At 36.0% G+C, this 14,626-nt stretch overlaps 1 protein-coding gene across 1 annotated transcript; it reads right to left on the bottom strand.

The window, feature by feature from the left end:
• Positions 1–6,185: 6,185 nt before the first annotated feature.
• On the bottom strand, positions 6,186–14,178 carry LOC132554395 (uncharacterized). Its single transcript, XM_060218702.1, has 5 exons — positions 14,026–14,178; positions 11,091–11,224; positions 9,604–9,682; positions 8,603–8,801; positions 6,186–6,985 (listed from the first exon to the last, which is right to left on the bottom strand). The coding sequence occupies exons 1-5, from the start codon at positions 14,176–14,178 to the stop codon at positions 6,186–6,188; spliced, it is 1,365 nt and encodes a 454-aa protein (XP_060074685.1).
• Positions 14,179–14,626: the final 448 nt, after the last annotated feature.

The raw sequence follows: 14,626 nt of genomic DNA, 5'->3' as shown, positions 1-14,626 counted from the left end.
AGCCTCTGCTATGATGTGTGATGTTCCATACATTGGATTTGAAAATTTCATTGGTGATCCTCGACTTCTTTTATCTGTTTGATAATTGACAAAGTGTGATTAAGTGGGAAAACTGGAACTTTGCCAGATATTAATAGAGGTTACACAATGAATGGTTGTGGTATTTGATATTGCTTTCCTTTGAGTGAGTTATTTTTTTTAGAAGTTATGCAAAAACAGGCTTTAGCAAGTGTTTTTGAAGTTTTTAAAATAAGAGTGAGAGAAATACCATACATAACAACCATGAGTTTGTGTGATGTGTTGCTACCACAATGGAAATGCTATCCCAAGGTTAAATTAACCTGTTTTGTACCCATGTTTTGTTAAGCATCAGTTAGGCTGAAATGATATGAAGGGTGAAATGTTATGACCTTTAGTGAAATGCTGCTAATTGTACATGGAGATGTAAGTGATGAATTACAACTAGAAATAAATTGGTGTATTATTTTCATTATTAAGAGAGAAAAAAGGATAGAAATCCATGTAAAGTCAAATTATTACAAAAAGAATTGTGAACCACTTATTGTGTTTTCTAACTTCCATAAGAGTGTGAAGTGCCCTTTCAATAAAGTTCATCCTGTCAGCCAAAGTATGCTGAAGTGTTAAACCATGTGTGGTATATCATGTTTTTACAACAGTTTGGATTATTTTTTGATACCCTGGAAGCTGAATGATACCTACTGAGGTATAGAAACAAGGTTCTGTCCCTGAACCATGCTCCACTCTAGTCATTATTACCTCAACCTAAAAATCTTCTGAAACTTCAGACGTGGGTCATAATACTAACAATTTTTCAGCATGACTCACACCATTGAATGTAGACTTGTGAAAATGTTACAAAAATGTGGACGTGAGGAAGAGATATTCTGTAAATAAAAAATAGCATGAAGTTTCAAGAGTTGGAATGTACATTTCTGCAATATTTAATCTCATTTTTAGATTTTTATTCGCAAACTATTGATTCATACTTAATGCCTATGTGCCTTATTATAAAATGACAGACTGATGTACAGTCGAAATTTGTTATTTCAAAGTCGGCAGGACCATTAGAAAACTTCGAGTTATCCATGTATTTGATTTAAGTGAGATAAAATGTTCAGTGAAAAGTCTGTGTGGAACAGAAGAAATACTTGGAGTTGTAGGAGTTTGAGATAGCGAAGTTAAACTGTATTTGTCAAATTCCTTGACATGAACCAAATTGTATATTTATTTGCTCCATCTCCATTTAAAAATTTGCACAAATTTTGTTTTCTCAGGATATTAATGAAATTCTGTAGTTATTTTTTGTTTTCATACAATTAATTTTTGTACTGTTGGAAACATTTTGGGAATTATACATCATACATATTTCGCTGGAAACATGACGGCAAGTAAATCAATAGATATGTAGTCGTTTATGACTGTATTTATGATTATGTGTGTAGCTTGAACTTTGAGTGTTATTTTTACTGAACTGTGGCACAATAATCAAACATAATTATCAGTATCTGTATTTATTGTTGCATTTATTTTTCTAAATTGTTGATATTACAAACTAAGTTAAGGTCTCAAACATTTACATACCTGTAAAGTCAGAACAGGTCAATTTTACATGTGATGATAAATACAGAATAGACCTGTTTGTGGTAAAACCACTAAGGTTCAATCGTGCCATGTAGAAGAAAACGGACAGTAATGCAGGTTATGTTAAAAGTGTTGTACATGTTAAAAGAGGCAAGTCCAAACACTAGTTTACTTCCAATAAAGAGTTCTAATGTCATCAATAGCTGTGACATTTGAAAGATTTCTATTACAGTTCTATGACAGCTAGTATACTCAATTTATTCCTCGTAAAAGAGGAAACTACAAACTATCCAATGTGCTACTGTGACATTTGTGCACTTCTGTAGTACCGGTAACAATATAAAAAAACTGCCATGTATTTTCTTTGTATTAAAGTCAATATAAATCTTCGTGGTAAATCTCTACACTAAAATTCTATTGAAAAAAAGCTGGAACCTCAACTTGAAGTATCATATAAACAACAAACACATGTCGTCTGGTGTAAATGTCATGTTGTCTAATGTTATTGTCATGTCCTTTTTGACATAGAAGTAGCAGAAATATCATGTTAACTGTGTGCCATACTTCAATATAACTTAAGGCTTGGAATAAATTAAAGACTACCACATGCATTAACCAGGCAATCTTTGTTTTTCTTTTCATAAAATGAGGAATATGGTAAATAGAAGAAAACTTTAATCAGTAGGACATCTTAAACCTGTCCAGAGGACGTTCTTCGTGGTCTTCAGAACATCTTTTCTGTCTCCAGGATATCTTATCCAACCTCCAGATATCCTTCCTTGTCTCAATGAAATATTTTCTGGTCTCTACGACATCTTACACTGACTCAAGGCCATTTTAGCCTGGTCACTTTGACCTCAATTTAGGTCTCAAGGACATCTTCCCTGCTCTCTGAAGAACACCTTAACTAGTTTTTAGGACAGGCTTGCTGCTATCAAAGTCATTTTACCCATTCTCCAGGACATAATTCCAGGTCCTGAGAACAACTTCGCCAATCTCAAGGACACCTTGCCAGTCTCCAGGACATCCTTCTAGGTCCCGAGAACATCTTGATCAATCTAAAGGACAACTTTCCCAATCTTCATGACAGGTTGCCTCATCTCTAGGACAACATTCCAAGTCCTGACAACATCTTAATCAATCTTAAGGACACATTGCCCAGTCTTCAGGACATCATTCCAGGTCCCGAGAACATCTTAATTAATTTAAGGACACCTTGCCCACTCTCCAGGACATTATTTCAGATCCTGACAACATCTTCATTAATCTAAAGGACACATTCCAGTCTCTAGGACACATTACCCAGTCTCCAGGACACCATTCCAGGTCCTGAGAACATCTTATTTAGTCTAAAGGATGCCATGACTAGTCTCCAGGACAAGTTGCCCAGTCTCCAGGACATCATTCCAGGTCCTGAGAACATCTTAATCAATCTTAAGGACACCTTGCCCAGTCTCCAGGACATCATTCCAGGTCCTGAGAACATCTTAATCAATCTTAAGGACACCTTGCCCAGTCTCCAGGACATCATTCCAGGTCCTGAGAACATTTTAATCAATCTTAAGGACACCTTGCCCAGTCTTTAGGTCTCAAGGACATCTTAAGCAATCATATTTGTTTGGATGTGTTATTTATTCCCAATGTGTCAACATGATCTGAATTTAAGTGATGTTTAGTTGGATGCGATGAAGAGAAATACATGAACACAAGAAAAATCTTTATATATAAAAACAACAAATAACTTGATTTTGAGGATAATATATTTCCATCAATGAGAACATAGTTTTTCATGTTGGATTAGGCAAGTTAAAGCACATATAGAGACCTGTCACCTGACATTTGACTTGAACAAGGATGTTACCTGGTATATGGATATAAAACATCTGTAGATATCACAGGGACAAATTCTAACCCACTATCCATATATCAAAATGTATGTGTTTTACAATACATGTATCATATATATATGAATTATTACATATATACGGACAGTAGGTTGGGAATTCATGCCAAGTCTCTGTGGTATAGATTTTTATTTTTCATAATGTTCAGACAGTGATACACAAATAAATTTACAGAGGATAAATCTCTGATGATCTACATAACATATGTACAATATGAAACTCATAGATTTACTTTGAATTAAAGTTTATGGCAAAACATATATGCTGGTCAAGATAACCTGAAATTGCTCATAATGTTTTGAAACAAAAAGATCTGTGTATTAAAACTGAAATGTAGTTTGTGAACACAAAAATGTCAACAATGTGTAACCTGCACCAAAACAAATCAAGAGGAATCTGTTGTACAGTGGCTACCCACAACCTATGTGGAAACAAAATTAATGATGAGAAATAAAATTAATTCCACACCAAACTAATACATTCTTGTATCAAAACACAATAAATTAGGTGTATAAAAGTTACAGAGCAAATCAGCTTACAAAAGTAAAACATGTCGTGATAATGAAGCAGTTGAAGTGTTACATACATGATTGAAATGTGAGAAGGCAGTCCCCTGGACAAGACTGAAACATCGGACAAAAAAAACAAACAAAATGAAACAAAACTTCTTGCAAATTGATATAAGGAAGGATAACTAAAATTAAAGCAATGCAAGTTTCAGAAATCAGTTAAAAATGAGATTTGCAAGAGAATGTCAACATTATATTGTTACCACACCATGGCATTTAATGATATTCCAATTATTTTAATCCATTTAGATTCTTGGACCAAATGTTAGATTCTTTCAATTTCACACTGTTAAAGGTGAATCGCAGTAAACCCTTGATTTTGTTAATGATTGTACACGTTTTTTATACTTCTATTTATGTTTCTATACTATCCCAACATTCAGTCATTTTGTAATGTCCAGCATGACCACCTCTTTGGTTCGGGACACCCCTCTCAAATTAAATGATAACAACATTAACATGGAAATGAGGCAGTTTGTTTTGTAAACACAAACACATGATGGCAGACAGAAATGACATAGACAGCAGTGACACAGTAAGTAAAATTCTGTTTTTCAACATCGAGAATTGCTATGGGTTAAGTAAATATTATTTGATACCTGTAAGTCAATTCAGAATTACAAAATAAGTGACATCAATTGCCAACATTGTCTCATTGATTCCATATATATATACATATATATATGAAGCTAAAATTTACATGTCCAGACTGTTGATCAACAGATAAGGAGTTCCTTTCTATAATTATAAATTGAAATCTTTATGTGCATATTTCAGTGAAAAACATCTCATAGTTCATGAGGTGATACACTTGATATTTATATATATGCAATAATAATAATAGAAAAAATTGTTTTCCTGTGATGTCACTTTAAACCTGTGTTAATTTGCAGTAAAAAATCATTGATGTTTATAACAGTAAATAAAAACATTTACAAGCTAATATCAAACTGTATCAGATTATCTGTAGACTACCATCAGCTCATTCTATGCCTTAAGGATGAGTTACAGTATGCAATACCAGAAATAATTAAAGAAATTTAAGCCTTTAAAAGGAACTGATGTTTATCAAATTTGCCTTAGACTTATTCATTATAAAAACACTTTATTTTGTTTTCATTTACAAGATTCAGTCAACTTTTGGCTTTTCCACACACTATTTTATCTATCAGTATGACTTTGAGACCAACGTGCCATCACCATCGACTGATTCCGGTATTGGCTGAAATTAAATGAACTTCTACAGTATAGTTTATATATCAACAGTTACCTCCGTTGAATGATATATTGTACAACACACTGTTTGGCTTTGTATTGGTTACAAATCAGGGACATTTCATTATCAAATGTGTACTGTACCAAAGCCAACAAACATTTACCAAAGGTTTATGTGAGAAAAAAGTTAAATACACAGGATGGAATGAAAGAAGGAGGAAAAGATGAGAAATTTTGTAATAAAAAATTACAGGAAAAAATAAGATAAAGCTGAGAGGCATAAAGGAAAGAAGAAAGACCAGATTCATATTCAGAATACTGAACAAATTTGATCACTTGGTCAGATGGGAATGTAATCTGGACACGTAAAGTGTACTTAGAGTATACACGCCCACACCAAGTACAAAAACTCTATATGGCACTGGGAGCACCACCAACAAGGTACATCACTCCTACCCCACCTCCACCAAAATCTTAACAACTCTAGGAAAGAAACTGTTATAATCTAGACAAGCAAAGTAGAAAAAGGTTTATCAATGATAAAGGAGTACTATTGAAGTACTGTATGACGTACTTTCATTCTGAAATATAGAAGTAAGCACCATTTATATAACTGCAGTACAGCCAGTTATGTATAACAGTGTGTATATATAAACACATGAACACACATGAGCATAGCACTAGGTTTCATATTCTTTTGAGTACATTACTAATATACAATGGTTATCTATTATCCAAGACTTTTTGAAATTAACAAGTCCTGTAAAATATGATTTTACCTTTGGAATTATGTTAATCAATTTAAAAAGCAAGAATTCACTCAAGTTCAAGTTCTTTCCAGCAGTACTTCACTTTCATCATGAAAATCCTTGTGCTTTTTTTGCTCTGTCCTTGTCTATATGTCCTCGCTCAGGTCCACCATGGAGATGTCCGGTTCCGAGATATCGAGGAAACAGCAGCTATCATCACCCATCCAGATGACATCATCATCGACCTCCTCAAGAATCTGTACATCGTCATCGATTTCAATCAGTCGGAACTGCTTATTGTCGTCATCCTTTAACTGTTTTTCCACCTGAACACATCTTCGTTGAGATTTATGCAGTAGTTCCGATGGTGAGTTTACATCTGTTTTTCCAACTTTATTGCTATCACTTGGTGAGAAGATATTCAATTTCTGAAAATCAGCTGGGGAGTTCATGTGCATTTTCATGGCAGAAGGGGAATCTACAGACATTTTATGTTTAGCACGAGGTGATAGGCAGAATAAACGTCCACCATTAATGCCTTGAGATTCCTGATCAGCTGATCCAGAGCTTGGTGTTGGGGTGTAGCAATTCATTTTCCTGAACTTGTCAGTAAAATCTAGAGGTTCATTGACGTTTGGATCTACATTCTCATTACCAACCTCTTCGTCTGCTCCTTGTTGTTTAACATTTGATTTGGAATCATTTGTATCTATGTTTTGAGATTTCTGCCTGGAGGTGTTGATAGAGTTCCAGGCCTCGTCTGTTATGCCCAGCTCCTGAAGTGTGTAGCGAGGGCGGTACTTTATAACTACTCCTTCAAAATGGTGCTGGCCTACTTTGTACCTCACCATTGTTTTCCTTCTGTTGTGGTCTTGGCTTACATGATATAGACTTCGGCCTTCTCGGGTTGAAACACCAACATTTCCTGAAACATACAGAAAATACACTTTCATTTATGAGAAATTCTGATAGAACAGGCCAACACTCTACTGGTGTTTGATTTTTCACTAAACAGATGAGAGGACTGTGGTCAACTAATAAAATAATGAAAGGAATTACCTACATAATTGTCAGTAAATCTTTATTGTTATCATCTGCTGTAAATTCCAAAATTTTTCATCAATATATGGCCTTGAGATCCAAATTTCATTAAGAACTCTTTCTGGAAACTTGTCAGGTAAAGTCCCCACTCAATACACCTTTCCGCTTAAAAGAATAAGCAATAACAGGTTTTTAAGTATATTAAGATGGCAGTTACGGTGGTGGTCTAGAATGCGACTTGACACATGCATATGAATGTTTAAGCCTAAGTGGAAAAAAGTCCTATCTGAGTCAGAGTTTCTGTTCAGAAAATAAAAAGATAATTTTTTTTTTGTCAGAATGTGGCCAGTTTGAATTAAGGTATGACCATAGAGAGTGGGCCCAACACAATGGCCATAGCCACCATCGTAAATGTCATATGGATCCATTTTGACCAAAAGTTGACCCTGTCCTAAACACTCATGAAGTCCCTGTCTCTGTATCCGAATTTATTTAAGAGTGGTAGTGGTTACTATTACTACTAATACTTACAGTAATTTTAAAGATGGCTGTCGTAGCAGCCATCTTGAATGTCACATTGGTCTGAATTTTGGTTAGCACAAACTATATACATATTTTCTTGTTGGAGCTCTGTCTCTATGGTAACAGAAAGTATTTTCTTTTTCTTTATACTTGTATTGCTTTCTGTAAATTCTTTCAAATGATTCTACATTACTGTAGCTATGCTGTTGCAAGAAATTCTGATGAGAAAAAAAATGTTTTAAACAGAACTGTTAATCTATCTGTGTAAAACTTTTTGCATTGCAAAGGTAGCTTTCAGTTATGGCCTTCATGTCACACAAGTCTAATTTCCCATTTGGATGATCAGTGAAAGTCCTGTCTCAATGCAATAAGAAACAATAAAAGATTCTCAAGATGGAGGCCACTGTCATGTTTCAATCTTAATTTAGCTGAAATAGCAATATCAAATTTTTAACGATGACAGCAATCATAGCCATCTGGAATGAGGTACAAGTTTTGATTTCTATGTACTATATGCAATGCATATGTTGAGGCCCTATCTTCATTTCTTGCTATGACAGACCATTCAGGAGAAAATGTTATTTCAAAATAATACCCAATAACTTCAATTTAGTATGGGTCTCTATAAGGAACACCTGTAGACTACACACAACTACTCATAACATGTTATATACAACTTTCTGTATAGAAATATTGATAATGATAACTAATGGTCATAATGTTTTAGGTATCTGTCAATCAAACATATTAAGTGATTAGTATAGAGTAGATACCAGGAAAAAAGCCTGGCCAGATATATATGGTATTTGTATACTGTAAATGAACTTGATTTAACACAATCAAATTTTAGCTCATCTTTTGTCACATTAGCAAATCATGTTTTAGCACAATATAAAACTAAAATGAATCAATAACACTACAATGTGTACATGTACAGGACAAGTGTTTGTCATCACGAGAGGCTGATATAAACTTATTGACTGATTAGTCAATGACCTACCATGTTTCTTCGATGACTGACATAAGCTTGGGCATGAAGACAGCTCTGCTGATCTGGCTTCTAAGAATGTGGTTCCACAGGTGGTAAATGTACCAACTGCCTTTGCTTCTATACACTGCATGCTAATGGTACCCTGCAAGTTATCAGCTTCACTCTCTGTTGTGGACTTATCACCACTCTTCTGTCTCTTTTTTTGAGGCTACACAAAGATAAAAACATAAATCAAAAGATTCATCACAAGCAATACAGATCCCCTCAAGAATCGAGCGTGTTTGATGAGAAATGGATAGACAAGTGCATGAAGCTCGACAAAAATCTCCAAATTAAAGTAACCTTTAGACAGCTGACAAAGATTTAATTAAAATAATAACAATGACTTGACTTTTGTGGTCCTTTATTAGTTTGAAATGATATTTGATTAACACTGGAAAAATTACCTCTTATGGTTAGAAACCAAAGTGAATGCCAAGTCCAACCAATTAAAAGATATGTCACACTGATCTACCAATCACCAAGCAATTTAGTATTACTTAGGATAAATGTTATGTCAAGTTTCAAAACAATGTACACAGTCCCAGAGAAAAATTAATTTCATGTTTTAAAAAGATGTAGATATGAACTATCAACACTGTAACTCAAACTTTTCCATGATATTACAGCCTACATAAATGTGTGAATTTTGATCAAAATCCCTTGAAGAATGCAGCTGCTAAAAAGCTAACTTATGTCCCCTTAAACTTTAAATAAAATAAAATAAAAAAATTGTTTTCACAATCTGAGATAACATCAATAAAGCCAAACCACATGAAAACATTCATGTAGAATATACAAACTGAACAGCATATGTAGGCCCCTGAAGAAACAGGCCCGAGAACTTTCATAAATTGTTGACGATCAGGTAGTATTCTGTAATTGTTGTAATTTTGACGAATTAACACATGAAATGTAGAGTATATAAAGGCACACAGGTCTTCAATATTCTATACTATGAAATAACTTACTGAATGACTTTCATCCATCCTGGGTAGTGTAAAGAGCAGCTCCCGAATCACATGTTGGTGTTTGTATCCCTTTACCCGACTTAAATAATAAACAATGAAACAAGTTAACAGCATCAAAACCAGCTTATGACAACAAGAGGCCCCTGAATTCTACCAATGCTGTCGTTGTTCTTTAACTTTATCACAGAAATAATCTTGTTAACAAAGTAAGATAACACACAATGTGCATGTAATACAAGTGTAAACTGGGCGTAACATTAACTACCATCCCATGCATGATACTAACCAGATTTAAGTTAAAAGAAATTACCCCTAAAACTGCTGTTTCCCAATACAATTTAAACTACAGAAAACTGTACCTCCTCCCTTATAGACAATGCAAGAGCCCTGGGTCATCAAATCCACATTTTTTGGTAAATCACTTTAAAAACCTCTCATGCATGGAGACTTTGATTCTACCATATTTGGGTATAGAGAAGATGTTTTTGAAACTTGAGCCAATCTAACCCTTTTTGGCCAAGTTCATCAGTCCCTGGGTATCAGCCAGGGAAATGTCTGCCATAACAATACCATCAATCTGTTATCCTAACTAATTTAGAATTATTTGTAACAAAATGTAAACAATTTTTTCTAAAAAATTATATAACTATCATAAACTTATATTCCTCCCAAAGATGGGAAATGCGAGACCCTTAGGTCATGAAATTTACAATTTTGGTAAAGTACCTCTAGACATTTCAATCCAGTCAGTACATGTATTTGATTCTACCATATAACTCAGGATTGTGAGTTTTGAAATTTTAGTAAATTTTATCTCTTTTGGCCGCATAGATCAGCCCACGGGGATCACCTGGCATCAACATGTACATACCATCAAACTATCCTCCTATACAAATAACTCTAACAAAGTTTGAAATATTTCGAATGGAAAATAAACAAATCATGCTCCAAAATGTAGTTTTCTTAAATTAACTTTTAACTGTAAACTGTACCCCTCTTCCAATGGGGTCAGGGAATTTACAATTTTGTATGGTGAAATTTACCCCCATCCCCAAGGGGAAATGTGAGACCCTGAGTATTGAAATTTTCAATTTTGGTAAAGAAACTTATGAGCCTTCCATCCTTGAAAAGTATTTGATTCTTCCATATTTGGATGTTGAGAAGGAAGATTTTTGAAATTTAAGTAAATATGACCCTTTTTGGCCCCACTCATCAGCCCCTTGGGGTCAGTCAGAGTCAATATGTGCATAACATCAAACTGTCTTCCTATAGGCCTACTAACAAGTCTGAGTTTAATCTATTCCCAAAGGACAATAAACAAATTATGCTCAAAAATTTCATTATGAAAACTTTATTTAACTTTACCCCACCCCAAGGTAAAATGTGAGAGGGATCCATTCAGTACTTCTAAAGATATAGCGATACCAACAATGCTTTATGAACGGACCATGGATCAAGGTAATTACTGCATCAAACAGGACACTTACAACACCTCTTTCTTGTGTGGAGGAAAAGGTTTCATCCAAATCTGCTGCCCATCAACACACAGCTTCAGGTACATAGGGAAGTCGTATGTGTTGTTAATGCACCCATGGATACTGAAAGGTGTCACAGGGTACCTCTGTAAGTCAAAAAACACTTTTTATGCAAAATGTTTCATAAAAATAATTTAGTTTTCATTAATTACCATTATTTGAACTTGTCCCTGTAAACGAGACTACTCAATGAATTACAGTATTAAGAGTGATGCATGGCAATTGGCCTGGTGACAGAGATTCAACATCATTCACCTTTGAAATTGGCGTATATCAATTAAACCTAATCTAAACCTTCGCATGAAATTACTCCTGGATTAAGTCTATTTTCTTGGGAGATTTTAATCAATATTTTAAGGCTATCCGACACTCAAATTTGACCGAACATTTTTGCTAGGTATACAATAAATTCTACAAGTATCACAGGATGATGTATACCAGATCCCTTCCCCATAAACATGAAAACAAAATTAATACCATAGTGTGTTATTATAACGGCTACCAAGCTTGAACATTAGTTGAAATATGAGAGAGAGAAAAGTTAAAGAGGAATGATTTCCAGATTTTGTTGAGGCAAAATGTAACATTTTATATTTTATCACATATTAAGCTTTAAAGAGATATAAAAAAAACAAAAGAGACATTGCATTTCGTGTGATGAGGGAGCAGACAAGTACAGACAAGCAGACAAGCAGGTCAAGATGAGCATGCTCAAGGCAAAGGAAGACTGGATTACTGATCAGTGCAACGACATTGAACGGAACCTTGAAGCAAACAATGCCAAGAAGGCCTACCAAGTGGTGAAGAACCTCACCAGCTGCAAGCAAGGACTGCCTAGCACCATTCTCGACAAATACGGGAAGTGTCTGACCGAGTCTAAAGACATCTTGAACAGGTGGACAGAGTACACCGCATATCTATACTCATACCGCGCAACAGGCGATACAGAGAAGCTCAACATCCCTCTGACAACAGACACAGACAGCTTCCCCATCCTCAGAGAAGAAGTGGAGGAAGCAGTGAAGTCCCTGAAGAAAGGAAAATCAGCATTCATTGATAACATCCCAGGAGAACTAGTGCATGCAGGGGGTGAGGCCATGATCTATGCGCTACATGCCAGAAGATCTGGGAGACGGGAGAGTGGCCAACACAATGGACCCAGTCTTTAATGATCACCCTACCCAAGAAAGGCAACCTACAACAGTGCAATAACTACCACACCATCAGCCTGAAATGTCATCCTAGCAAAGTGATGCTCAGGATCATATTGAATAGGCTAAGACCCCAGGCTGAAGAAATTATAGCTGAAGAGCAGGCAGGATTCAGGGCAGGACCCAGCACAACTGAGCAGATCTTCAACCTCAGGATTCTGTGTGAGAGATACCTTCAACACCAACAAGAACTCTACCACGTATTTGTAGACTTCAAGAAGGCATTCAACAGAATGTGGCATGCGGCACTCTGGGCGACCACGAACTACTACAACATCAACGCTAACATCATCCGCGTCATACAGAAGCTATACAACAAAACCAGCAGTGCGGTTTACCTCAACGGGGACATCGGAGACATGTTCCAAACCACAGTTGGAGTGAGACAAGGATGTTTGCTCTCGCTGACAATCTTCAATGTTTTCCTTGAGAGAATTATGACAGATGTACTTGAAGACCACCCAGGAACAGTCAGCATTGGTGGCAGAACAATCACAAACCTGCGTTTTGCTGCTGATGTAGATGGACTCAAAGGCTCAGAACAAGAACTGGAGAACATGGTCAGGCAACAAGACAGATCCTCCACAGCTTACGGCATGGAAATCAGTGCAAACAATACAAAACTGACGACAAATAGCAACCATGGAATCCAAACTGACATCACTGACGGAGAAAAGCTTGAAACCGTGAAGAAATTCCAATACCTTGGAGCAATAATTTCAGATGAGGGGTCCAAGCCTGAAGTACTAGCCAGAGTTGCAATGCCAGCTGCAACACTAGCTAAGTTGAACATCATCTGGAAGGACAAGGCAATCAAGTACAGCTCAAAGATAAGACTCATGCGTTCCCTTGTCAACTCAGTTTTCCTGTATGCTTGTGAAACATGGACCCTGACAGCAGAATTAGAGAGGAGAATTCAGGCCTCAGAAATGAGCTGCTTTAGAAGACTGCTTGGCATCTCCTACAAAGACCACATAACCAATGAGGAAGTCAAAAACTGAATAAGGCAAGCCATTGATCCCTATGAAGATCTTCTCACCACAACCAAGAGATGCAAACCAAAATTGTTCGGCTATGTAACAAGAGGAGAGAGGCTTGCCAAGACAGTGCTCCAGGGAACAGTCAGAGGAGGAAGAAAGAGAGGAAGACAGAAGAAGAGATGGGAAGACAATATCACAGAATGGACAGGATTGAAGCTGAGCGAGGCGGTCAAACGTGCGAAGGGCAGGGAAGGATGGAGAGGACTGGTCGGCAGGTCATCTGTCATATTTGATAGATTTCGTGTAACATCTGTGTAATAAAGGTCATCATTTATGTCAATGCCACTGCTAATTTTCCAAATTGGCGTCATATCCCAGACATAACAAGTCTATCACTGCGTACTCCACCGCGTGAGAATATCACCTGGTTAATGGATACGAGCAGAGACGTATATATCATTATATATGTCTCTGATACGAGAAAACATTTCCACAGACAGGTAAACTGGTGAATGGCTGAAAAACCTTCTTTTTTTAATCAAGCATTTTTTTCTGTTTTGAACACGTGCTATTTATAATCATGGAAAAGACCAAGGACGTAATTGGGAACTTTCATCAAGTCCCTGTGGTACCGTTCGAGCGCATGCCATCACGAGCCTAGAGCTCGTTACGCACGATTATTTGGGCAAAATTCACCTGTGTGTTTCCTTCGGCATCCTGCTCCTCAATGCAATACGACGACTCTGTATGAAGGTCAGATTCAATGTAGAACTCAGAACCGATGGTGTACTCTTTCAGAGGATGTCCATTTACAAAAACATTAAAATAAAACAATTCGCATTTCGGCATTTTGAACTGTTCAGTTTTCGCGGACCGCTTCTGATTGGTGTATTAACCAGAGTTCCCTCCCCTTCACTTCCGGGAAGCCTTGCACATGTCCATGATTTTTTGTAGTTTAACACGAATTTTCTAGTCATTTCATTTTATTCTATTGTTAAAAACACAGGTTACGACAGATTGTTAAAGGGAGCAAAAATCACATCGTTATGATTAAATCGCTTTTGAAGTGTGTTATAAAAAAAAGTTAACTGTATTACCTAGTGTTGTTCCGATTAATCGATTTAATCAGGGACATATATACGTCCCTGATTTAATCGAGTATCACTTGTTTGAGATGTTTGATCATTTAATCGATTAAGAAATCTGTAGTCGATCATCGTGATGTATGAAAAGAGATTATTTCAACATTGAAATTATTTTAAACATTAATAGAATTATCTTTTAAAAAAAGACATTT

Source organism: Ylistrum balloti, unplaced genomic scaffold, assembly GCF_031769215.1.
Source record: "Ylistrum balloti isolate Yb309-2 unplaced genomic scaffold, AGI_CSIRO_Ybal_v1 Utg370398, whole genome shotgun sequence".
Lineage (NCBI taxonomy): Eukaryota > Metazoa > Mollusca > Bivalvia > Pectinida > Pectinidae > Ylistrum > Ylistrum balloti.
Note: the sequence above shows the minus strand (reverse complement) of the source record. Positions and strands in the feature narration are given on the sequence as shown.